The sequence below is a fragment of the Crocodylus siamensis genome, chromosome 15 (assembly GCF_052110815.1).
Source record: "Crocodylus siamensis isolate JL-2025a chromosome 15, ASM5211081v1, whole genome shotgun sequence".
Lineage (NCBI taxonomy): Eukaryota > Metazoa > Chordata > Crocodylia > Crocodylidae > Crocodylus > Crocodylus siamensis.
In genome coordinates, this window is record NC_143409.1 from 19096151 (window position 1) to 19121364 (window position 25214).

Genomic DNA, 25214 nt, shown 5'->3' on the forward strand with positions numbered 1-25214 from the left:
TGCCTACACTGTTACACCTGGGCATCAGTAGAAGGTTTTTTTTCCCTGCAGGAACTGGATCTGTGAAATCTTGGCCCACAGTTCGAAACCCCTGCTGGTCAAGTGATTAATCCAGCCCACTTCAGGGATGTTATGTTGAGTGTTTCTCAATGTGATGAACAGTCAGTTTAAAATTCGGATAAGATAGAGCATTCTAGCTGAACTGACCGCTTTTGTGGGAATGCTGCTGTATCAGGAGGTGAAAGATACATTGTACCTAGTGGCTGAATCCCATCTACTGGGTTTTTGCATGTGTTTAGAAATTTGTGATCAGTCGCCCATGAGATGAATTTTTGTCCTTCACGGCTGAGTGAAAACAGTGGCAAGGTATTGGGGATTTTTAATGCCTTTTTTAGAGCTGCAATTCATGTTTAAACCATTTTTAAGTCTTTTATCAAGAACATACACTTAGAGATTAAGAACCTTAACTTTTAGAATGACTTGAATTCTCAATTCTTGCCTTGTCATCATTCATGTTACATTAATATTATTCAGTATTTAATTTCCCTTTTTATTATTATTTTATTTTTAAAAGGTTATTTTTAAGAAAAAGAGAGGTTACTTACAAAGAATTGACTTGGTCTGAATGAAAGTGGCCTTAACTGAGCTCTTATTAATGGAGTTGCCTATAACATAGGTGTCTTAATATTGGCATGCTTCTAAAAACCAAGAGAAAAACTGAACAGAAAAGCTATACTTATGCTAACATGCTTGCTTTAAAGTAGTAGTTCTCAACCTTTTTAGGCTAAAGGCACCCCTCTGTAACTTGTGAATTGAACAGCATCCCATTTTAAAAACAACAGTATTTGTTGCAGTACTTACCTCCTAGCAGAGGGGCCAGGCAGTGTGGGTGGGGGAGCAGTCAAGCAGGGAGAACTGCAGCCTGTCCTTAGCTGCTTTCTTTGGCACACCTTGCTTATCTTCTCTCACTTCCTGTGGCACCCTTCAAAGGATTGTGGTATCCCAGCATGTCCCAACACCCTGGTTAAGAATCACTGCTTAAAAGGTTCATAAAGTAAAGCTACTGATCCAAATTTCTTTATATTTGACTTGTTTTTCTTTCTGCAATGAAGACTGTAAAATCAAGCGGAGTCCAATGTTTCAAACTGCAGGTTTGCTTTTGTTTTCTTTTTGTTTTGTTTTTTTAACTAATGCAAGGTCACAAGCTTCATGCAGAATGGATGGGAAAAGGGTAACATATTCTAAGCTATTTTGCTTGTTTTGATGATTCGTAGATTCATAGAAGTTAGGGTCAGAAGGGACCTCAGTAGATCATCGGGTCCGACCCCCTGCCCTGGGCAGGAAAGAGTACTGGGGTCAGACAGCCCCAGCCAGGTGCCTGTCTAGCCTCCTCTTAAAGACCCCCAAGGTTGGGGAGAGCACCACCTCCCTTGGAAGTCTGTTCCAGATTTTGGCAGCCCTTATCGTAAACTTCTTTCTGATGTCTAACCTAAAGCTGCTCTTCATCAGTTTGTGGCTATTGTTCCTAGTGACTCCAAGGGGTGCCCTGATAAACAGAGCATCCCCTATTCTTTGCTGCCTCTTTCTCTCCCCTTCCCCGCCCAATGAATTTGTAGGCAGCCACAAGGTTCCCTCTCAACCTGCTCTTGTGGAGGCTGAAGAGATCCAGGGTCCTCAATCTGCCCTCATAGGAGAGATCAAATTTAGATGTTTGTGATCATTACTGGCAACCACTATAATGCACTTTTGAGATGGTTGCATCCACAACATATGCATACAGACAATTTTTTGGTGATTGACCTATCAGGAAATCTACCAGTTATGAGCTTTCTTTTGCTACACTCTAGTAGTTTAGATAGGATCCTCAAATTGTCCTTACACAAAGGTCAGGTAATGGGAAATAATGGAAACAGAAGCCTTTCCATCTGAGGTATTATTTTAGTTCTAAACCTGAAACTGGAGCCTGGTAAGTGAAAAACCAGCATCATACTATACTTGGCAGCAATTGCAAAAATAATCTCAAACTTCTCCCAGGACAAAGAGACAAACTAAAATGCTGATGAACTAGCAGGGACAATGGGAACAGGCATAAGTCTCATTGTCGTTATTTTAAGATACGTACATGAGAAAGTCCTTGGCTTCCCTTTGGAGAAAGGATTGTGTAAAGAGAAGAAGAATATATGCATGTTAGATTAATCCCTCCACTCCTTCTATCTAATATTATTGACATCTGCTTTGGGGCAAATCAGTCTATTTGACCTTGTGATCTGGGGATATTGACATCAGTTAATTAATTATGAGAAGTGGAATAAATTTCAAAGAAAAAATATTTCCAAGTAAAAGTATTATCCACTCCTCCTGGGGACAGGGAATGATGATGGTGGGTAAGGTTAAATGTAATGAAAATTGAGAGGGGAGGGTGAATTTCTTTGTCACTGAGTCAGTGGAGCTTTACCCCCATTTCAAAGTGTCAAAAGATTTACAGCAGTGGCTTAACAAAAGGATCAGCTGACTAAACACACAAAATAATACAGAGAAAAGACATTAAGCTACTTTGAGCCTGTTCCTGCAAACCTTTTGCTAGAAAGTAGTCTCAGTGAAGTCCTAGGACTGAGTCCTTCCTAACTACCTAATCTGTGTTGCTATTTATACTGCATTTATCACCATGGTAGCATTATAATATAGCATGGGAGATTGATTGCAATGGGTAAAACCATCAATTTGGTGAACGCTTATATGAAGCATATCCAGTTGCTCAGTGCAGCATTCTGCATGCTGGTGGTTGTAAACTCTGCCAAAAGCATGTTACACGGAATCATTAATATTGCATGCTCTAACTTTTCCCATTTTATTTTTAGGTGGATATGTTGCAAATAGTCTAGCAATCATGACAGATGCACTCCATATGTTAACTGACCTTAGTGGTATTATTTTGACCCTCCTTGCTTTATGGTTATCTGCAAAAGCTCCTACAAAAAGGTTCACCTTTGGATTCCATCGCTTAGGTATGTAAACATTTTGGATTTTACTATTAAAACAATGGTGTGACTAACAACTTGAAAGTCTAATTTTAGAGTCCTATTGTAGAGGATTAAGTAATTGGAAGAAAATGGGTAATGCACATTTAAAAATAGCTTTACATTTTAAAGTCCTGACTCTCATTTACTCTTAAGATCTCTTTATACTCTTATAAGAAGTGCGGCTCTATGGTACTGTTCACAGCAGTAGTACAGAGCTGTGCTAGTTTTATGCTACTGGGGAATTGTTTGTGGCACAAAGGCACACAGATAATTGATCCGGGCCAAGGTCTTGTTTTCTCCAGAGCAAAGTTGTGATAAACAGGGGGGTCTTTGTAGAAAAGGTTATGCTGCTGTTGTCTGCATTGATGCTCTTTGTATAGCCAAAGAGAAAGCTGTCCCTGGCTGTCAGATTGGTTTCTTTTGAGTACCAACCTCACTGCACTGTTTAATAGGATATAGAAAGTAGCAGGCACCTTGGCCTTAACTTTCTTATTCTTTCCTTCTCTGCTGTTCATTCAGATGTAAATTGCTTGGAGAAGGCTTTGTTCCAGACAATATATATCTTTTCAATCACTGTACTATTACAGCTCCTTTTAGGAAATTTAATGTAACAGTGATTATTTAATCTTCAGTTACATAGCAAGGCATAGCCTCTTCCTTGCAAATAACTTAGTATTAATTATTGCCAATCAAACTGCTTGGTGAGAATTTGATCTCTCATATGGACAACAATCATTCAGCTTACAGCCTTGGCTACCAGGGGATTTTTTGAATATCCAAGGATACAAGGAAATATCTGTCCTGATCCATTCCTAGAGAAATGCTGTACCTGTATAAAAGTGACCTCCTCTTGTGCGGCTAACTCCAGTTGGAAACTTAGCATAGACAAGGCTTAGGGGAAAGTCCAAAATGATCTTGATAGCATAATGCCACAAGCATAATACTGTCCTAAAGTTGAGGTTTTGCCAAAGGGGGTAGGGGAAAACTCCCCAGGTAGCAATATGGCTGGGGCTGAATGTGCAGCTATCCATCAGTGGTCAATAGTAACATGAGTTGTTTTAGCAACTAGGTCCTGTGCACTCCTGTCTATGGGCCAGATTTTGATCTTTTGGTTTTGAAGTTCTGGTGACTTGAGCAGGCTTTCTAGTGAAATAAGTTAAAGGTATCGCAATAATTATGTAACCTAGTCTAAATATACAAGACAGATAAAACATAAAAGAAAGGAGGTGTTGCTTCATCTTATAATTAGGGAAAATGTTCCACAGAGAGATTAAATCACTTCCTGGAGATCACATAGTAAGTGTGTGATAGCTCTGATCCCCAGGCCAATGCCTTAACCACAAGATTGCTTCTTTTCTCAAGTCCATGCTATTGTGGAGTAGCATCATAGAACTGTGCTGTGAGTGGGGCCCATGCGGCCTTCCTGTTGTGTCAGTTACCTCCCCAGACTACAAAGAAGAGTGGAGAAACATTGACGCTGGTACATGCTTTATATGCCAAGGTGTTAATCTCAGCCTGTTACTAATTCTTTCTGGGACCTTCGTAAAGTTATTTTAAGTCTGCCCATTTTAGGCATCAGTAGAAGTAGATGCATATATAAAATAATTGTTTACTAACCTCAGAAATCTGTTGTGAATATTAATTCACTTTTTAAAGAACTTTTACAGTTATGACTAGAACACATTTTAATCTTTAATAGTATGAGATGCTACTAATAATGTCTGATTGCAGGTCCTGAATTGTAAATATTTGTACAGGAGCTCTCCAACTGCTGTGCTCTTTATAAAATATCACAGCTGTTTCTCTTCATCTGGGATTTAGAATGCTTGTAAATTCCAAGTTTCCTATAGCTTTGTACAATGTTAGACCTGAAGTTTACAATTACTATTTCAGATTTTATAATAAGTAGTAGAGAATTTATCAGCCCTATCACCCAGCTTTAGGCTATCAATTAGTCACATAATACTGCATAATACTGTCCAGTAGCAGAGTTTGGTTGGACTTCTAGCAACAAAGGGTCTGCCAGCATTTCGATTTAAAACTTTTCTTTCAAGAGTTTTTAATTTTGTGGCTCGAGTTCCCTGCAGTATGACCCTTCAGGTTTGCCTTGGAGCACTTCTGGGGGAATATGAATACTTACAGAAGTTTGTGTGGTAGAATTTAGCACTAATGAATTCTCTAGGCTTCATTCAAAATGTTACAGGTTTTTTTCAGAGTTTTCTGTAGTAATTTGTAACTCAAGCACTAATTTGTCTGTAGAAGTGAATATGTGACCCAAGACCAAATGAAGATGAAAATAAAGGACAGCAGTCCATCTTCTTAAAAAACAGAACACCATTTCTGTTAAACTATTCTTTTGAAAGTATGCGGCAGTTGTAGAAACCTGGAGCAAAGGGCCCGTATCTATTTGAGTTTATTTTGTATTTGTAACAAGCATTTCAAGGTAGAGAGAGGAAAATGTGTTTCAGGGATCTTTTCAGTATTTCACATGGAAGTCAATTTGGCTCCACGTCAGATGTTCTACTTATATATTTCATTCAAGAATTTCAAAGCACATTAATTCATGAAGCCTTGGAATACTCCTGTGGGAGTATCCAAGTACTGTTTTCTCCATTGTGTTGCTGGGGGAGACATGGGCATATTGATTGAAAGGTCAAAATGATCAAATTTAGGGTCCAGCAGTTTTATATGCATTTGCTTGCCAAAGTTGAAGTACTTAAATGCGCTCATTTTGGATAACGTATCCAACGTCACATGAGTGGACACTAGCAGTGGAATAAAATCTCTTCTGCTCTAATCACTTCAGGCTGCATTTTCTGAAACGTCCTAGAGGTTGGAATCAGGAGAACCTTTCTATCTGAAAGGCTAGTTAAGTACTGGACTAGATTACCTAAGAAAGTTGTTGAAACCCAAGTAGAAATTTTTAAGGGCAGGTGAGACAAATATTTGCCAGGAATGCTTTATATATAGCTGCTCCTGCTTTGGGACAGAGGGATGGGCTAAATCAGTAGCGTTCAACCTTTCAACAGTGTGGGCCAGATGAGTGGTAAAGGGCTGATCTGTGGGCTGGATTGGGCCCTAGGGCCGAGTACCACCCCATTCCTGTCCCATGATTTTCATTGTGTGCTGGGGATCTGGGGCCTGGTGACACTCCCTCTTGTCTCCCACTTATCAGATATGGGTCCTGGAAGCCTAGCATTGCCTGCCCCCCAAGAGGCCTGGCATCATCCCCCATGTCAGGGTTTGGTCCCAGGGGCCTGGTGCTATTCCCTCCTGGTACCCATACCGAGGTTGGGCCCTGGGGCCCTGTGCTGCTCTCGCCCAGTTCTGTGTGCTGGGATTAGGTGCCCAATGCAGTACACAGGGCATGGGGCTCCCCATGGATCTGGGATTTTGGCAGCAGGGGAATGATGCCATTGCTTCCCTACTGGCAAATTTTGGAACCAGTGTAGAGCGCCATGGGCAGGGAGTTGAGTGGGAACCAACCTTTTTAGCAGGTGTGCCACATATTAACCCTGTGCCCTCCCTGAGTGCTACTCTGCCCCCCTTCCCCTAACTGATTTGCTGCTCTGCTTTCTGCTTCCTTCCCCATGGTCCCTGATGATCTGATGCTCTGCTGTGCTGCCCTCCCAGATTTGCCATGGGCCACGCAGAGGCTGTCTATGGCACTTGTGCCACAGGTTGGGCACCCCTTGGTTAGATCACTTCTGTCCCTATTTGAGATGATTTCGTACTATAAGAACCTTGTTATGAAATGATTTAAGATCAACATTAATTTGAATTTAATCAAATATGTATTTAAAAAGTAGGAAATGATTAAAAATCTAGTACATGGAGGGAGATTCCAGTACAGAAAATATGAACTATTTTCTAAAACTGTGGGAACATAAGAAAATTGATGCATTCTGCATTGATTTTCTTTTTAGTTAATCTATTTAGACACTTATCTTGGCAATATTACAAATACAGCAGAGAGTATTGCTAACGTTCAGTATAACTTTTGTTCACAGATCCCTGAATTTTAAAAGCTCTTCATTCCCCAAGCCTGAAAGAGCATTTTTATTTGTAAAAATGTTTCCGCAACATCCTGCCCATTAGCACTATTGATTATCGATTTGAATTCTGGAGTAAAATTAGCACTACTTTCACCTACTCAGATTATCTTTAAATGCAGAATATCTGTTGTCTTTGGCTTTGTTTCAGGTCCTGAAAAGGAATTTTATCAACTCCTGTAATGGTTAGAAAAATGTGGAAGTAAAAGTGAAATATGCATGCAAGTTTGGAATGTGATGCATCTTTAAAAATGAAAATTAAGTCAGTTTCACTAAGTGGAAATGTCCCCTTTTCAGCTAGTGACTAAGCAGATTTAACCACAGATACTGAATCTGGCAGCTTTCTATTGTTGGTGAGACTGTCATTAGGTCCAGAAATAATTGATCTATTTAGATAGAACATGGTTAATTCAGTAAGATATGAAGGATTGTAGCAAGAAGAAATTTATAATTCCAACAGGATGGATTTTTTTCTGAAAGCTAATGTGAAGCAAAGCACTGTTTTTATAAGGGTACCAACATGAATAGTCTGCCTGTTTCATGAAGAACCCCACCAAGTGTGTGGATAACTTGAGGACTTTTTAGAGATGGCTGTTGCTCTGAAATCATCTAAGACCATGACAGTCTCCTCCAAGACGCCTGTTACTGCCTGATAATGTTTGTGTTCAGCCAGCAGTCATACAATGGCCTGCTGAGTGCATTGGTGAGAGTTTCTTTCTGCCAGCAAAATTAAACTATGGACCAAAATATTTTAATGACAATAAAATGCTTCTACAGAGGCACGCTTTTTACTATGTCACTGCCTGAAACAAATGAAGAGAGTTCCATGGTAAAAATGATATAATCTGCAACAAAGATATTTTTTGTATGCTGACAGATTTAAGGCTGGGAGAACTGAAATAGATGTCAAATGCCAGCTCAGATGAACAACGTAGAATTTTGTTCTAGCTGTGAAAGAAATCATCACAGCATGTGTGGGACAAGAAACAGCATCTATAATTCAGAACAGTTGTAATTTCAACTTTGATCACTGAGCAGTTGACACAAAGGTAGATATTCTGGCAATATAACTAACTAACAAGGAGATTGCATCGGCATCCCTGGATCACTTTAATTATTAAAATAAATAATAATGATACAAATTGCCTATTCAGTGCTGCCAATGCACGTGAATTATAGCTGAATCTGATACCATTGTCTATTAATTTTTCCTTACTTTCCAAGCCCCTATTTTCAGTTGCTTCAAATTTCATCCTAAACAATTATTTTGAGAGAAGATTTTTCCATGGCTGATGGCTGCCTCAACCTCTCTTTTTAGAAAATAAGTCAACCTAACCTGGGTAGCCATGTCTAAGAATAAAATTAGGGAAAAATAATGTTGTTTTGTCCATGTTAAAAATCCCTTATATTCTTCATAGTTTCCATAGACCTTAGGGCTGGAAGGGACCTTGAAGATCATCAAGTCCAGCCCCCTGCTGCAGTGGCAGGAAGTTAGCTAGGGTCAAAGGATCCCAGCAAGATAATCATCCAAGCGTTTCTTGAATGAGTCCGGAGTAGGTGCCAGCATCATTTCTGGAGGGAGTCTATTCCAGGTCTTGGGGGTTTGGACCATAAAGAAATTTTCCCTAAAACGGTCTGGTAGGAGTTTATGACCATTGGTCCTTGTTTTTTCTTGGGACGCTCTGGTGAACAGATGTTCTCCCAAATCCTGATGTACACCCCTTATGTACTTATAAGCAGCCACCAGGTCCCCCCTGAGCCTGCAATTTTCCAGACTGAAGAGTCCCATGGCTCTCAGCCTCTTTTCATAAGGCCTATTCTCTTGCTTGCTGATCATGCGTGTGGCTCTCCTCTGGACTCTTTCAAGCTTCTTGACATCCTTCTTGAATTGCGGAGCCCAGAATTGGATGCAGTACTTCAGCTGCAGCCTCACCAAGGCCGAGTACAATGGGAAGATGACATCCTGAGATTTACTTGAGAAGCATCTATAAATGCAAGCCAGGGTTTTGTTTGCTTTACCAACTGCAACATCACATTGGTGGCTCATGTTCATTGTGGTCAATCATGACCCCCAAGTCTCTTTCAGCAGTGGTGCTAGCAAGCATAGCACTACCAAGCCTGTAAGTATGCTGCGGGTCCCCCCCCCCCCCGCCCGAGGTGGAGTACCTTACATTTATTGGTATTGAACATCATCAGGTTTGTGTCTGCCCACTTACTAAGTGTATCCAAGTCAGCCTGGATCACTAGCCTGTCCTCAGGTGTGGATACTGTGCCCCGAAGTTTAGGGCGAACTTAGTCAGTGTACTTCTGACACCAATGTCCACACCGTTGATAAAGATGTTAAAGAGAACCAGTCCAAGGACAGAGCCTTGGGGGATGCCACTGGTCATGGAGCACCATAATGATTTGCTGCCATCGACCACTACTCTCTGGTTCTGATGTTGGACCCAATTTCCCCGCCATTGGACTGTGGGGTAGCCAAGACTGTAGTTGGCCAATTTATCCATGAGGAGGTCATGGGACACCAAATAAAAGGGTTTTTTAAAGTCCAAATATATGATGTCAGTCTTTTTACTGATGTCATAGAAGGAGATGAGATTGGTCAGGCAAGACCTACCCACAACAAACTTATGCTGGCTATCCGTCAGGATGTTGCCCTCAGCCAGGTTATCCAGAAGGGTCTCCTTGATAATTTTCTTGAGAATCTTACCAGGGATTGAGGTCAAGCTGATTGGCCTGTAATTCCTGGGATCTCCTTTCCGCCCTTTCTTGAAGATGGGTACCACGTTGGCCTTCTTCCAGTCTTCAGGTACTTCACCTGAGTGCCATGAGTTTTCAAATATTTTTGCCAATGATTGGGCTATGACACCTGCCAGCTCCTTAAGTACCCTAGGGTGTAATCTGTCAGGACCAGCTGAGTTGGAAGGTGTCAAGCCTCTCAAGATGATCCTTTACTAGATAAACACCGATGCTGGGTATAAATACTCCCTCACCCTGGCCATCCTGTGTCCAGCTAGGTAGGGCAGTCCCATTGGACTGATAAAAGACCCATTAAGCGAAGTACCCATTAAGCAGGTTAGCCTTTTCCTGGGTGTCGGTTATCAGCTATCCTGTTTGGTTCAGCAGGAGTCCAGTGTTACCTTTGGTTTTTTTTTCCGACTCCCTACATATCTGAAAATGGACTTTTTGTTATCCTTGATATGTGAAGCCAGATGGAGCTTGGTTGCAGCCTTGGCTTTCCTGATCCGCTCCTTGCAGGTACAGACCAGTGCTGAATACTCCTCCTTAGTGGTAATTCCAGCCTTCCATCCATCATAAGTCTCTTTTGACACGTAGGAGGTCCTCGAGTTCCCTGCTGAGCCCTTTTGCTACCCTTCCTCCGAGATGGGATGGCCATCCCTTGTGCTGTCAGGGTTGCTAATGTAACCAAGGAGGGAGCCAGCCACAGTGACTCCCTGCTAGGTCCAAGACAGTATCAAGGTGTCTGAACTGAATGCAGAGGTGGTAAGGAACTGGAGGAAACATGGAGAAAAGACTGAGACTAGGACTGGCAGACAGGGATAAGACACTGCGTGCATCTACACATTCATTATTGCGCTGTAGTTATGGCACATTTAGTACTAACTTAAATGTGCTGTAATTGGTGCTACTGCATATTAGTGCTGCCATACGCCTTTGTTGTGATGTTAATACACAGTAGACTAATTTTACTGCCTGTTAGCACAGGTTTTGCCTGCTGCGCTAATGCGCAGTGGAATTGGACCACTGAGACTTGAAGTTTGTCAAGGTTTTCCAGGTTTTTGTAACTTTCTTTATTTCAGTCTAGTTCTGACTGAAATGGCAAGTTTTTGAAATATCTCCTGGACTCGAATCTCAGCTGCTCTGTGAAACTGCCATCCTTGTTTTGCACTAGAATTGAAACCAACAAGAATATCAATTTTCAATGAGCACCACAACTTCCAGCATTCCCAGGTTCATGGTTTCCAAAGCTTTCACGGGGAGGTCTTCCAGGAATTCGGGTATAACGCTTTAGAACCCTGCTTTGGATTCAGCAAAAAATTAGTTGAACGTGTGAGTCTCAAAAATACCTAACTTGTTTGGGGTCAAATTGTTTCTCTTCCCCCAGAGTTTCCACTGGTTAAGAAGTGGTTTTCAATTTATTGTAATTGCCGCTACAGTTTTGCTGCTTGCACTGTGAAGACCTGCATGGATAGTGCATAGCACTGTTGAGAATCAAACAACTATATTAGCAGAAACCATTAGTTTTAAAACCCTGTTTAAAACTAGTTTCCTAATATAGGAAAAATTGTCCTAAGAGAACAAACCTTTCCCCTGGACTTTTTTCATTGCTTGGTTTCAACAATATGCAAATATTCAGAGAACTGCAAGTCTGGATCTTGTAAAAATGCACATTATAAGATAATTCACATTTGTATGGATTATTGTACTGGTAATTAGTATATTTAATGCTAATTGTTCCTCCTCCTTTCCTAGGCAGCTGCACTTCGATAATTTCTCAGTGTAAGGGATCTATGTAGGCGTGCAAAAAACTGAAAGGAACTCCAAAGAGGAGCAGGACTCCTGTCCTGAATAGGTGTTTTTCTTCCTCATCCTTTCTGGAGGGAGAAACTGCATCTGAACCTGCTGAAGCAGCCTCTACAAAGGGGCTGCAGAGCCATTTTAGCCTTATGGTACAAGGAGACTCTTCCCATTATGCATCTTCCTTGTGTGTGATTCCTGGGTTGTAAATCTACTCCAAGAGCTTATGTGCATTGAAATAACTGTGCTGAAGCCACCAGTTACAACAAAATAGTCCCTCAAAAATGGTTATGCGTAGTTAGAGTTTAGAGAAGACAGAATGGTGTTCCTAAATACATTACAGCCTTGGACAAATCTGGGTTTCTTTCACTAAACCTGTTATGACCAGCTAAGCTTAGTGCATTCTTTGAGTGTACAAGGTAGGATTTTACATAGCATAGAAATTTCTAGAAGGGCCCTCGTGCTCTGTGGCCTGTGCCTTTCAGCAGGCTTCATGTGTCAGAACAGTTTTCTTTCAAAAGCTGGAAGAGCCACTTCAGAGGTCTTGCATGATATTTGTTTTCTAGACTGCATTGCTTTGTACCGTTTATTGTCACTTAAAACCAATGTGTAGGAGGCATAAATTGTTACCACAGCAGAACAACTGTGTCCTACACCTATTTTGCCCAGGCATGAATGACTGTAGAAGGTGAAAGGTGATTTGATTCTTATGTTCACTTTTTAATCCTGTTGATTTGGAATACCTGCAAAGCACTTACAGACAAGAGCTCTGAAGGCCCTGCCAGTAATTGAAAATTCCAAGACCAAAATGCAGTTCAGTCGATATTAATTATACTCTTCGTTTTATGAGAGAGGCAACGGCAGACTCTAACAACAACTGCAGATTCATATTTTGTAGCTCTTTATCAGTAGACCGCACAATAAATAGTGCACATTCTCATACTGACAGTTTTAATGTTCACCAGAACTTATGCATTTTGATTTTGTACTATTGGGCGCACAATTTTTTTTTTCTATGATTCTGTGTGATTTTCTGTGTTTGTTGCCTCTGCCCAAAGCTCAAAACTAGCTAGCTATCTATCAAAGACACACGCATGCACTCACGCACATGCATGCGCGCATCTTTAAAACACTGAAATAATCATCAGTTTATATTGTCTACATTTAAAAAAAAAGCCTAGTTTACAGACAGGTCAATCAAGTTTTACAGCTGCAGTCTTCAGACATGTTGGATTGGGCCTTCACCTTGAAAGGCATGAGGCAAAGATTTGAGCTAGGTGGGACTCCCTCAAACCTATTCAGAAGTTTTGATCTGATCAGGAGAACCTATTTCCAGGATAACTGATGTGAAAGTGCACAGTTTGAGCAGCACAAGCCATTTTGTTTGCTGATTGCATATTCTAATTTTAGCTTGATTTATAATATATTGTGTGCCATGAAAATACATCATAAATTAGTTTGCCTAACACTAGCAAAGTATAACATTACACTATGTAACAGTATAAGTGAGTGGCCTTGTTTCTTGTGTATTTCACGGGGCATTATGGCTACAACATCACTCCAACATTACCATCACATTGTAAATTATTTTTTTAAAATGGGAAGTAGATTTGCAGCTTGCTCTTGTAATGTTGTTGTTCCCTTTTTGTTTGCAGAAGTATTGTCAGCCATCATTAGTGTGTTGCTGGTATATATCCTGATGGCATTCCTGTTATATGAAGCTGTTCAGAGAACTATCCATATGGACTATGAAATTAATGGAGATATAATGCTTATTACAGCAGCTGTTGGCGTGGCAGTAAACTTAATGTAAGCTCTCTCCTCCGTCCATTAAAGACTGCTAAGTACATTTATAAAATGCAGTATACACTATGTCAATTAATTCATTGCGTGCTGTACCTTTTTTTTAATTGAGTATGTCTGAATTGCTTTGTGATCTTCTTTGTATGCTAGTATTTGGATTTTGGATCTCTTCCTTCCCACAAAGTAAGACAGAGGAATAATGGGCATCATGCATTCTATCTTTTCTCCAGTTTTTGGTCAAAATACTTGGAAAAAATATCTCATATTCTTTGTTTGTTTTTTTTCCCTTTCTCTTTCAGAATGGGTTTTCTGCTGAATCAGTCGGGTCATCTTCATTCCCATTCACACTCCCACAGCCACATACCTCCATCAAGCTCTCCTAACACAGCCCTTGGGAATAGCCAGGGACATAGCAGCCTTGCAGTGAGAGCAGCATTTGTACATGCCCTTGGGGACCTGGTTCAAAGTATTGGTGTACTTATAGCAGCCTATATCATACGTTTCAAGGTAAGGGACTGCTTCTTTGCTTTTTCTTTTTTTTTTGTGAACATGCATAAGTCTGATGTTAACTCCTATCTTAAATTAAAAAATAACTTTTTTAAAGTTACAGAACTATTGTTTGTTTAGTTTTAGACATTCATCGAAAATGAATGAAATCACACCTCTACTATGCAATATTTTGAGTTATCTGGATGAAATAGACTTAAATTGGAAAGTAAAAGGGACTGTATGTTACTGGAGCAAGTCTTTACAAGGGGTCTGTTGTTATATTTCCTTACAAACTCTTGATGTGTCCCTTGCAGCCAGAATACAAGATTGCTGACCCTATATGTACTTACATATTTTCAGTACTTGTGATTTTTACAACAGTCCGAATCATATGCGACACAGGAGTTATTATTCTGGAAGGTAAGAGCTGTGTGAATTCTACAGTGCTTTTAATCAATCGATTAAGTATCAGGTTGCAGTGAAAGGTGCTTTGGTGGTAATGACTAATTCTTTGTTACTTCTCTGTTAAAACATATTTGGAGTAATTTAAAATTATGTTGAATAAATAAGCATAGAGGTCATGAGTCAGTCTTTGTGATGCAACAATTAGCCCTGCATCACCAGCAGAATCTGGCCGTAAGGCCAGTAGGGGGTGTAATTAGGGGCACAGAGCTGGTATAATGTTTCCATGTTTTCCCTGCTGTTGTCTTAAGGCACTGCTGGGGCTTTCCTTAGCCTCATCATTGCTTCAGGCTTTGGAGATGCTGGCAAATGAGCAAGTTTAGAGCAGTGTTCAGGCTTTTTGAATGTATGCAATTGCTAGAGGACCATGCCTAGCACTCTGCTGGCCCAAATTTGGAGAGTGCAGGAGTGAATTGCACACCACTTTTGCATACCCCCCACTCAAGCCATCCATCCTGCGCTATATACTTGTTAACTAAGGACCTCATCCCATATTTTACTTTAACTTCAAAAGTAAATATTTATAAAAAGAGAGGCACACCTGGATCAAATGACTACAAACACAGGCTGTGTCTGTGTTAATTTGTAATCTATAAAATGTCCTATTATTTTTATTGTACATTTGATGCATTTGTATTGGTAGTGACAATAGTCAGGAGCACAGATGGGCCAACGGCTTTTTAGCTAGCATCTCATCTTACCTTGTTCAGTGCAGTTCTAGGCACCAGAGCAGTAAAAATGTCAGCAGGCTGCAGTGCATTATCTTAACTGACACTTCCATTATTGCTTATGCAAGTAAAAATGCAATGGGAAGAAATTTTGGGGAAAAAAACTAGCATTATTCTGCAACCTTCTGACATTTTGTTATTGAATCCCAATTCAAGAGTGAGTCAAGAACTCTGAACAAGGCCTCACAAGTCTTGATTGTAAAATCGTTTTCTTCCTATAAAAACAGCATAAAGATCAAAGGTTGATTGAGAGGGCAAAGTGCAGAGCTGTGCCTCTAAGCAAAACACTTCAGTTAGTTCTTAGACAGGGGTACTGAGATTTAGCCAAAGAAAAGATAGGAGAACTAACAAGCATATCAAATTTCACGTGTCTGAATGTTAGCTATTTGCATAGGTCTCCTGAATGTCATGAAAATGTATGAATTAAGTATATTATTACAAGTGATGAAAAGTAGTCTTCATGTACCTAGGGAACTTTTCCAACTCAGCAAATGTTAATTTATATTGGTTTGTTCTATCCAAGACCACTGCTAAACATGAGAGGCTGTGGGACTGATTTTCAAGTGCATTCAACCTAAGTTTCATTATTAAAATTGGAATGTTAAGTTGAAAACTTTATTATTACCTAATATTAGGAGCTAGAGTTGAGTCTTTAATATAGATTTAAAAGCCAGCACAGCAGTCTACTTGCAGCACAATGCAGGGGATTAGAGGTTAGGTCTATGCTTCCTGGGGCAAAGAATGCTATGAAAGCAATTATCAAGTGGTTATTTTATTTCAAAGCCAGAAAACTTTGTCAGCCTTAACCAGAAAGGACAACTTAGCATTTAATAAATGAGGCATTCTTAGATACTGAGCTTCCTATGTGTATGTTTGTGTTTCATAACTTTTTTTTCAACTAACTTTCCTGTAACTGAAGTAGCCCCCAGAAGTTTTAATTCCCAAGGCTCTTTAACACCATTTTTAAATATCATTATATCACTGGTTACCCTCCAGTTTTATGGAAAAGCAGTTGATTTATACTTTATATCAGTAACTAGTGATATAATGATATTTAAAAATGGTATTACAGAACCTTGGGAATCTCTAATGTACCCTGCTACTGATTAAAAAATAAAATGAATTAATTTAGAACACTAGACATTAAATCCAGGTGCCAGTAAAAATAGCTCAGTGAAAACACTGTTCAGTTTTTTGGTAACCCCATTTTTAAATACCAAATAGAAAACACCCCCAAAATAGAGGTTCTCTGCATAAGCTGTTTGTACTGGTTTGAATACAGTTACATTGATGTAAAAAGGGTATCCATAAAATGTGACTCCTTACTGACCAGAATTTTTACTCTTGTTGGAATCCGGAGTAATTTCACATTGTAGTAAATTATATCATAAATAATAATATTCATGTGAGTGTATCCACATTCATGTGAGTGTATCCACATTTGTGATCCTCTAGCTACCTTTTTCCTGCAAGCTTTTCACCCTGGGATATCACCTCCTTGTTTAAATGCCGAATTCTGCCTCTTTTGTATACTCCAGGAATTGTTATTCTTACCAAGCACCCACAGCACATTGTTCCAGATAGTCCTGTGCTATGCCTGGCCCCTGTGTGTAATTGGTATTGCACGATGAGCTATATATAAATGGAATTTGTTTTAATTTCTGGTAGTGGATGCTGTGTACAAGTGCTTACCTCTTCCATTTGCATTACAATCTGCCTTGTATGCTCACAAATAACAACCACTATTGACATGAATGCAACAGTCCGATTGCTTTGAAACAGCCAACCTGCCGGCCACAGCTTCCTCTCCTTCTCTTTCTTTCCTGCAAGTGATCTTACTACTCTCCTGCTCTGTGTTCAAGATAACTTTCACAGTCTGCTGTTTAGCTTGCTGCCCTTCCTGTTCTGATGCTGGCTTTCTTAATACCAACGATACTGCATGCTCATTTCCTGACTGCACTATATTTTACAAAGGCACCTTACCACAAATTTCTGTTTAGGGAGTTTGTAGTTCTAGTACAAAAAATGTGCTGTGTTTTGACTTAAGGAGAGCAATGCTTTAATTAGTGGCATATTTAGTAGCATATTTGCCATTAGTAAATCTTAGCAAAGCATTTTATCATTACAGAAATCATCACAGCATTCTCTTCAGTAAGCAAGATGTATTTTTTTAATCACCATAAATGTTAAAAAGCCTATATTTAACTTCTATCAATGCATTATTGAAAGCTTTTATCAATGCATTACTGATCTACTAAAAACACTGCAGCAATATGCGAGCTACAAATAGGCAGAACATCACACAGCACCATTTACAAGGTACTAACCTGTAAAGGAGCACCCAAGGTACCTTAAAACTCCTTGAGGAGGCCAGCATTAGTGTCACAGCAAATTTTTGAGCATATCGGAAGAGGATATGAAATGGAATGCTAGCTATATAATGTGCTGTACAGGACTCGGGCTTTCACATTGCAAGGCATGGCTGACCTCTCTCTGGCTCTCCAGCAGGTGGCTGTGGCTTGCCAGACATCAGGAAGTACCATTCTGCCAAATAAAAGCAATGCATGTTTTGTTGGTTTCCCTTTAGCCTTTGTAAATGGGGATTAATTCTGTAGTTAAAAAAAAAAAAAAAGGAGAGTGAAAATGAAGAGTTGGCATTTTCTAAGAGGTGACTTGAGTCAAAAACAGGGGTGTCAAACTCAGCTGGATGAATGGCGTGGGGCCAGTCCACGGGCAGGATCAGGCCAGTAGACCCTCTGCTCCTACCCTCATGGCTGATTCAGCAGAAGCAGGATCTACATGGGCCAGTCTGGGATCCAGGCATGAGTGAGCACTGCAGCAGCACAGGTCTTGGGACACTGCATGTAGGGATGGTCTGATGCAGCGAAAGGAGCAGCGCCAGGGGCTGGATTGTGGCTGGCTCCGGTCCACAGACTGATACCCATTATTTTAAAAGATTGAGCCTGCACTAGGATAACTGAGCTCCTCTGACTCCTTTAATCCAAAAGCAGGCTTGGTGCCCTGCCAGGCCATACAGCTAGATTCCTGAATGGTCACCAGGAGAGGAGGCCAGTCATAGCAACTTTGAGTCTTTCCACAGTGTTTGCAGCTTTTGCCTCATTGGGAACTTAAATTTCCGTTACCACTTAATTTAAAATTAATGAAAGTTGACAAAAGCCCACACAATGAAAGTGCCTAGATCCCAGTAGGTCCACATGCTTAACTTGGCCATCCACTTAAAACCAAAAGCATGTGGTGTCCAAAATTCATTAAGCGCACAAAGCATGCACAAGAAATCCCACCGACTGATCACATGTAGCCACCTCACCTGCCGGTTGTATTGGCATGCATGATTCCACCTAATACAGAAAGGGCTGCAGGACATGCAAATCCAATACTTCATATGAAGAAATATTGTCACCCCACCCAGTTGGGATGACTTGCCACATATCTAAAATGTGTCCTTTTATCAAAGTAGGTGAATAAGGCACTCTGATTGCATGCCCCTGGCACTTACCCCTCCTAATGACATGTGAATTCCACAGTGCCCTGGAAGTTCCTGAAGATCTTGGCCTTACATTAAACTCTACTGTTGTTCTTAGTATGTATGGCTCATGTCCTTATCATGTAGAGATGTTAAAATTTCTTGTCAGTGAGGGGGGGAAAAAAAAGAAAAACTTTCTCCATTAGAACCTATTAATTTTTGGCAAAACCTTTGCCAAACTGAATCATTCTACTGCAAGTCAAACTGCTTAAAACTGTTTAAAACAATTACATTTTTGTTTCAAACTGACAATTTGAAACAATGTTCTTCCATTTTGAGTATTTCAAAAGGAAAAGTGGTATTTCAACATATGAATAATTTGGATCAAAATTTAAAATTTTCTTGTTGACATTTCCAGTTTAAAGCATTTTAGAAACTTTGTTCTTTGAAATTTTTCAATATTTTGACTCTTTTGAATTCAGAATAGAAACTAATTTTCAAATACCATAGTTTCTCCAAGGGATAAAAACTTTTTCCTCTGAGCAGCTCCAGTAATATATGTATGGTATTTATTAATAATTAATTGCCCTTTTAACAAGTTACTTGTATGACCAAGAGTCTTCCAGAGTGTTAGAAATCTTCAAAAATATTTAGATAATTTGTTACAATGTAGCATGAAGGATGAATATGTAATAGAATGTAAGAAAGACAAAGGTCATTTGATACTTTTATTTTACTTCATGATATGATACCATTAAAAAGCATTAACTTTCAAAATGATTACAAGGGAAATGCTGTGGAACTTGCTGTCATCTTAATTTCTTGTGGCCAAGATCAGGATTCAGAAATGGATTAGACACTTATCTGACTATCATCTTAAGTTACATTATCCAATGTTACATTATCCAACATCATTTATCAGTGTTGTTAATCCTCATACTTCAGGAGATAAACCAACTACTAATTTGTCAGTGTTGGGAAGAAACTTCCTCAGTTAACATTTTAGTACATTCCTCAGTTAGCATTTTAGTACACAGCTGTCCACTGTGAGGGGTTTTACATATTCCCTTAAAGTATCTGGTTTAAACCCCTCTGTAGTTCTTAAGAATTACAGTGAGAATTTCATTCCTTTCCATCTGCCTATAGTAAGGTTCTTGTACACTCCCCTGCAATGTCTGGTGATGGCAGGACATGGAGTTAGGAAGCGGGAAAGGATACCCCTGGATCTGAGCTAATAAGGCAATTCCTACATTGTTCCTGTACTAACTCTGGACTTGTTCAATGTGGCAATTTTGGTCATCTTTTTTTACTGATTTAGATATTGTAACTCACTTTGAATGTTACAGGAACCAATCATTTGTTTTTTTAGGTCTTTGACCGTATTTTAATTTGAAGGTTGGGGTGTGAATTATTTATTTGAAAACACAGTAAATTTAACCATATATTCTCTTACTGTAGGAGTTCCAAAGCATTTGAATATGGATCGCATTAAAGAAGACCTAATGAAAATTGAAGATGTTTATTCAATAGAAGACCTAAATGTTTGGTCTCTTACTGCAGGAAAAACATCTGCCATAGTCCACTTGCAATTAGGTAAGTTACGGCATAGTACTTGCATCATTTAGCCATAAATTAAGTCTTAATGCAGAAGGAACTTTAACTTTTACTCTGTGTTAATAATTAAAAAGAGCTGATTCATCTGTTTTGAGAACAAGCCTTTTGACTTTTGTATAGAAAATTATTCACTTTTAAAATATGTAAAACACATCTTTGATATGCTATAGAGAGAACTGCGGAAAGTAAATTCTCACTGCTGTGAAGGGCAGTTTCTTATACCTCTAGGTACAGTAAAACAACATAAAGCTCTTTGCATAAAATAGGGATTTCATGCTCCCCTCCCAAATTGTGTATTGTTGTATTTGGGTTGTTGGCTCTTTAATGCAATAGCAGAACCTGTTTATGAGCCTGTAACATGTCTTCATCTAATTGTCCCAGCAGCCACTGCACATTTCTAGAGCTTAAGCAAAGCATTAAACATTTTTTTAACATAAGTTTTTTAAAATATTGTTCTAAATTAAATTAAGTTAAATTAAGCTGTTAGGAATCATAAGCAGTGCATTACATCTCCATTGCAAATGGAGTTAGTTCATATGCCTGATTTTACCCCTAGAAAAACTGAGCAGCTCAGAATCACATACTTTAGCTTTATCATCTGAACTTTGTGTAGAAAACAGCTGCCCCATTTAATTTGTAAGTGGTGGGTATCAGTTTTTATAATTTTTTATTATTTTATAATTTTTTCTAGAAGCTTTGTAAAAAGCAAGTGTTCAGTTTGTCTTCACTCAGTGAAAGCTTCAGTACAAGTTTTGGGGTTCAGATGGAAATGGGGGTAAGAGAATTTCTTTGAGAACGTTATTGAGTGAGGGCAAGACAAAGATTTATACCGGTATGGAGGAAGATATGTGCGCGCAGGCAACTGTCACATACAGATAAAAGAAACACCACATATCCTCTGGAAAGTACATAATATCTTTTGATTCAAAATGCATTTCAATGTCTTAGACAGCCAACACAATACCTGAGTGTTTACATTTAGCAGTTATGTGAGATACGATATCATAGAGAATTATAAAATGACAGAGAAGTTGGGCCGGAAGGGACCTCCACAGGTCATCTAGTCCAACCCTCTGCGTGAGACAGGATCATCCCTATCCAAACCATTTTATACAATCCATAATCTAAACTCTTCATAAGATTACCATCAATCCTGACACAACACAAGGCATACCACCCCAACCTGCCCACCTAAAGCAGGGTAACCATATATAATAAAGCAGCAAAGCATTTTACCTTTTCTGTCTCTGAATCGTAAAAGTGAACCATATGCACAAGTCTGTGTGAATTGTACAGAAAAAAAAAATCTTTTGGCCTACCAAACCCTTAGTTTTTTTAAAGTTGAGGATCTGTTTACAAGAACAAGAGGATAAAAATAATATAGTAAGATGCTAAATGAACAGATACCGTATTAAGTTATGGTTGTACCTGATGATGGCTAGACCCAATGATCTTGTGAGGTCCCTTCCAGCCCTAACGTATATGAAATTTATGAAGTTAAACAAAGATGAATAGGCAGTTCTGCCAGGTAGAATGTGCATTGAAATAGTTGGGCTGCAAGGAGTTTCTTGACAGATAAACTATGTTAATATTTTTCTTCATTTTTCAGTTCCTGGTAGTTCATCCAAATGGGAGGAAGTTCAGTCCAAGGCCAGACACTTGCTGCTGAACACGTTTGGAATGTATAAATGCTCTGTCCAGCTTCAGAGTTACAAACAGGAAGTAAACAAAACCTGTGCAAATTGTCAGAGTTCCAGTGCCTAATTTCACATGTTTTGGGAACTGCTGCCTTATTCTTCATCTTGTAGTCAAAGACTAAAGAGCAATAAATGTAAACTGATTGAACAAAATCCCTAAAACCCTAAAACAACTTGGATGAAGTTGTATTAATAGTTGATGCGACAGGAAGAATTGGTTCTGAAAAGTGTGCAGGAGTTATCCTACAGAACACATATTTCTTTGTGTGCTCTCTTTTGTACTGGTTTATTGTTCAGCTCATGATTTTCAGACAAAGATGTTTCCAGAATATTGTTTACAGATTGAGATATGGCTCTGCAGATACCTCATAGATTATACTTCAATATTGTCCTTTGTTAATTGTGTGCCACTAAAGTACCTGTACTCCAAATGGAGCACTGAGAATTCAGTATTTGAATGAAAAACTTTAAAATTGATCGTGTCTGGGATCTATAACGCTGAATGATCCCAGATCTGGTTATACAGTATTTTTGCAATAGTCAGTTTTTCATACAGTATCTTAAATGATGATGCACACAGTGCTAGTTGAACTCTTTTATACATTGTCTCTTCAGACACGTGGAAAAATACAATTTACTGTACCCAGAACAGAAACTTAGCTTTAATACAGGCATTCGGAGACCCAAATGATGTGGTCTGTTGTCCAGGCCTTCCATTGTTTATCTAGAGACTTCAGGACTGGATCCAATGTATTTTAATTGATTGGTTATCTTTAATAATGTATTTTAGAATAGCATTTATGCATTAGAAACCCTTATTTATTTTACAATGTTTTGACTTTTAAGGTGACCTTACTATTAATAATCTTGAATGTCTGAAAACCAACATTTGAATCAAGTGTAAAGGCCAGTTAATTAGCATGCCTTCTAATTATAAATAATAAATGTGCTGTAATTGAACGTTTTTCATGATTGTTTTGCATTGTTAAATTATAGCAAACTTCTTAAATAATAAAGATACCGTCATATATAAGCAAAATACATAGATATTCTAACAGACAAGTAGGAAGAGGAGATTTCGCATGTGTTCCATTCCCCAGTCTTAGACCTACAATTGTTTGGGGTTTTTTCCCCCGTTTCATCTTTGCATTTGTTCTGTGCATAACTATTTGATAAATGACAATGATTCACTGTATCACACTGCTTGCTTTATGAAAAATAGATGAATTCACTAACTTATTTTCTTTTTCTTCTACCAATCTTCAGGCAAAATCCTCCTTTCTGATTCAATGGGTGGTGATAACCATACTACAGGGGTAAAATTCAGATGGGCTTTTCTTTGCATTTGAACATAGAAGAGGATATCAAGCAGGAGATTTTTTCTGAGCTTGGCTCTTCTGTGAAGCTTGGTCCTATGGGCTCACTCTGAGCCTTCTGCACTTTGACTGTATAGGGGTAAACTTGCATGCAATCCTGCTGATTTTTCTGTATCTTCCCCGACTCTGATTACACCTGTCTGAGCGTAATTGGATATGAGACCAAGAGCAGCATGAATATGGTCTGCAAAGCTAAAAAGGAAACTGGCATTTGGCCTCAGATCTCTTGCACATTTTGCACTTTGATCTCTATACAGTACTCTATACAGTACTTCTACTGACATCAATAATAAGTCTGTGAGTGGATCAGAAAGGATAATTTTTGCCCTACAATGACTGTCTTGGTATTTACAAACAAATATCAAACCAACCATCTGTTTGAAACTTACTCATATTTTCATCAGACTGTTCTGTAGCTGACATTAGGACTAACAAACATGACTTGGTTTCTTTCTTTCTTTTTTGAGGTAGCAAATTACATGGCAAACTTTCAGAGGTGCAAAGTAACATCACAGTATTAGTTTGGACAAAGTGCACATAATGCTGGATTATGTTTGTATTTCTTTCTAACAGAAGCAGGAATACTACAGTACTCCAGCACATTCAGCTCAGAGATGAAGTAGCAGTGTCTTGGGGAAGCTAATGCTTCAGTACATACAGAATATCACTAATTAAGCCATATCACAGTTTATAAAAATTGTGCATCCCTTCTGTACAAACTTCCTGAAAAAAAAACGGTATTTTGCACTTACTGGATATTCAAATAGGATTTAATTAAATTGGGGTTTACAGTCAATGTAGTTAGAAGTATGGTAAATGTGTATTTGGAGTTTTTATTGTAATGATTTACTATACATTTGTTTAATTGAAAAAAGTGTTACTTTATTGTGGGATTTATTAAATCAATTATTAAACTTCACATTGTCTTATAAAATATTTATTTGTATTGCTGTCTCTAGCCTATTTCTTCTGATTCCTACCACAGTAATTTCAAAGGGTTTCTTCTAAGAACTTTCAGGTAGCCATTGTACCAGGGTGCCAACATATGGCTACCATGAGGCACTAACTGTACTATATTTGGATTGAATCATTGGCTCCCTTTCACAGTATCCCTCAGTGTTTTTTGCCATTCCACAGTAGTAATTATGCTTTTTAAAATATGAGCAAACAAGAAAATTGTGGCCAAAGAAACCACCATTAGAATAGCTGCCAAGACCATTCTTAATAAAGCGTCATTTAGTTCTGACCCACTTGTTAACAGAACACTAGATAAACTGGAAGGAGTTCAGAAAACAAGAAGCAAATAAAACACTGGAGGAGACCTGGTCTGTTGATACCATTGTCCCATATCAGGGAAACTCTGGAACAAATACATTCTTTGGAGCAATTTCTACCTAAAATTAATTGATTGGGATTTTTTTCAGATGGAAGTTCAAATTTGCTTCTCCTTTTCCAAACCAAACAGTCCCTGCAGAAAGCAATGAAACATGGATGCTTATTACTGTTTTTTGATGCTAAGAATAATGGAATAAATAAGTGCAATAGATGTACAAAAGCACCAGAGTAAAAATGCTTGATACATTTATTACAGAAGCTAATGCTTTTATGTGCAGAACAATCTACAGAAGATTATAAAGTTGTTTGGGTTTTTTTAATTCACAATCTAAATCTACTAACACAGACAGATGCACAAGGTCTGACTCTTATTTACATCAGGTAGATTAAAGAGGCCCTTAAAATGGAATTAAATTATGTTCACACACACTTTCAGTTCCCTTTACATTATCAGCCTGGTAAAAAAGGAGCCTTTGGGCAAAGAAGAAACAAGTTTTACATTGGTTGCCTAGCTCACCACAGGTAGACTTGTGCTGCCTTAGACTCCACATCTCTGCTCTCCAGATCTGGCTGCCAGTCCCATAGAACTGAAATACTCTTAGTCAGGATGAGTCC

At 38.9% G+C, this 25214-nt stretch overlaps 1 protein-coding gene across 3 annotated transcripts in view; it reads left to right on the forward strand.

Moving 5' to 3' along the window:
• The window catches only part of SLC30A4 (solute carrier family 30 member 4), a 29814-nt gene extending 5604 nt beyond the window's left edge, over positions 1 to 24210 (forward strand). Inside the window, exons 2-8 of one of the 3 annotated variants that reach the window (XM_090028584.1) lie at positions 1113 to 1151; positions 2859 to 3005; positions 13267 to 13420; positions 13714 to 13921; positions 14218 to 14323; positions 20036 to 20170; positions 21801 to 24210. In XM_090028584.1, coding sequence (XP_089884710.1) covers positions 1113 to 1151; positions 2859 to 3005; positions 13267 to 13420; positions 13714 to 13921; positions 14218 to 14323; positions 20036 to 20170; positions 21801 to 21955 — 944 coding nt within the window. In that variant the 3' untranslated portion in view covers positions 21956 to 24210. The remainder of the gene's footprint in view (positions 1 to 1112; positions 1152 to 2858; positions 3006 to 13266; positions 13421 to 13713; positions 13922 to 14217; positions 14324 to 20035; positions 20171 to 21800) is intronic. The other 2 variants (XM_090028585.1, XM_090028586.1) reach the window with 2 other exon arrangements.
• Positions 24211 to 25214: the final 1004 nt, after the last annotated feature.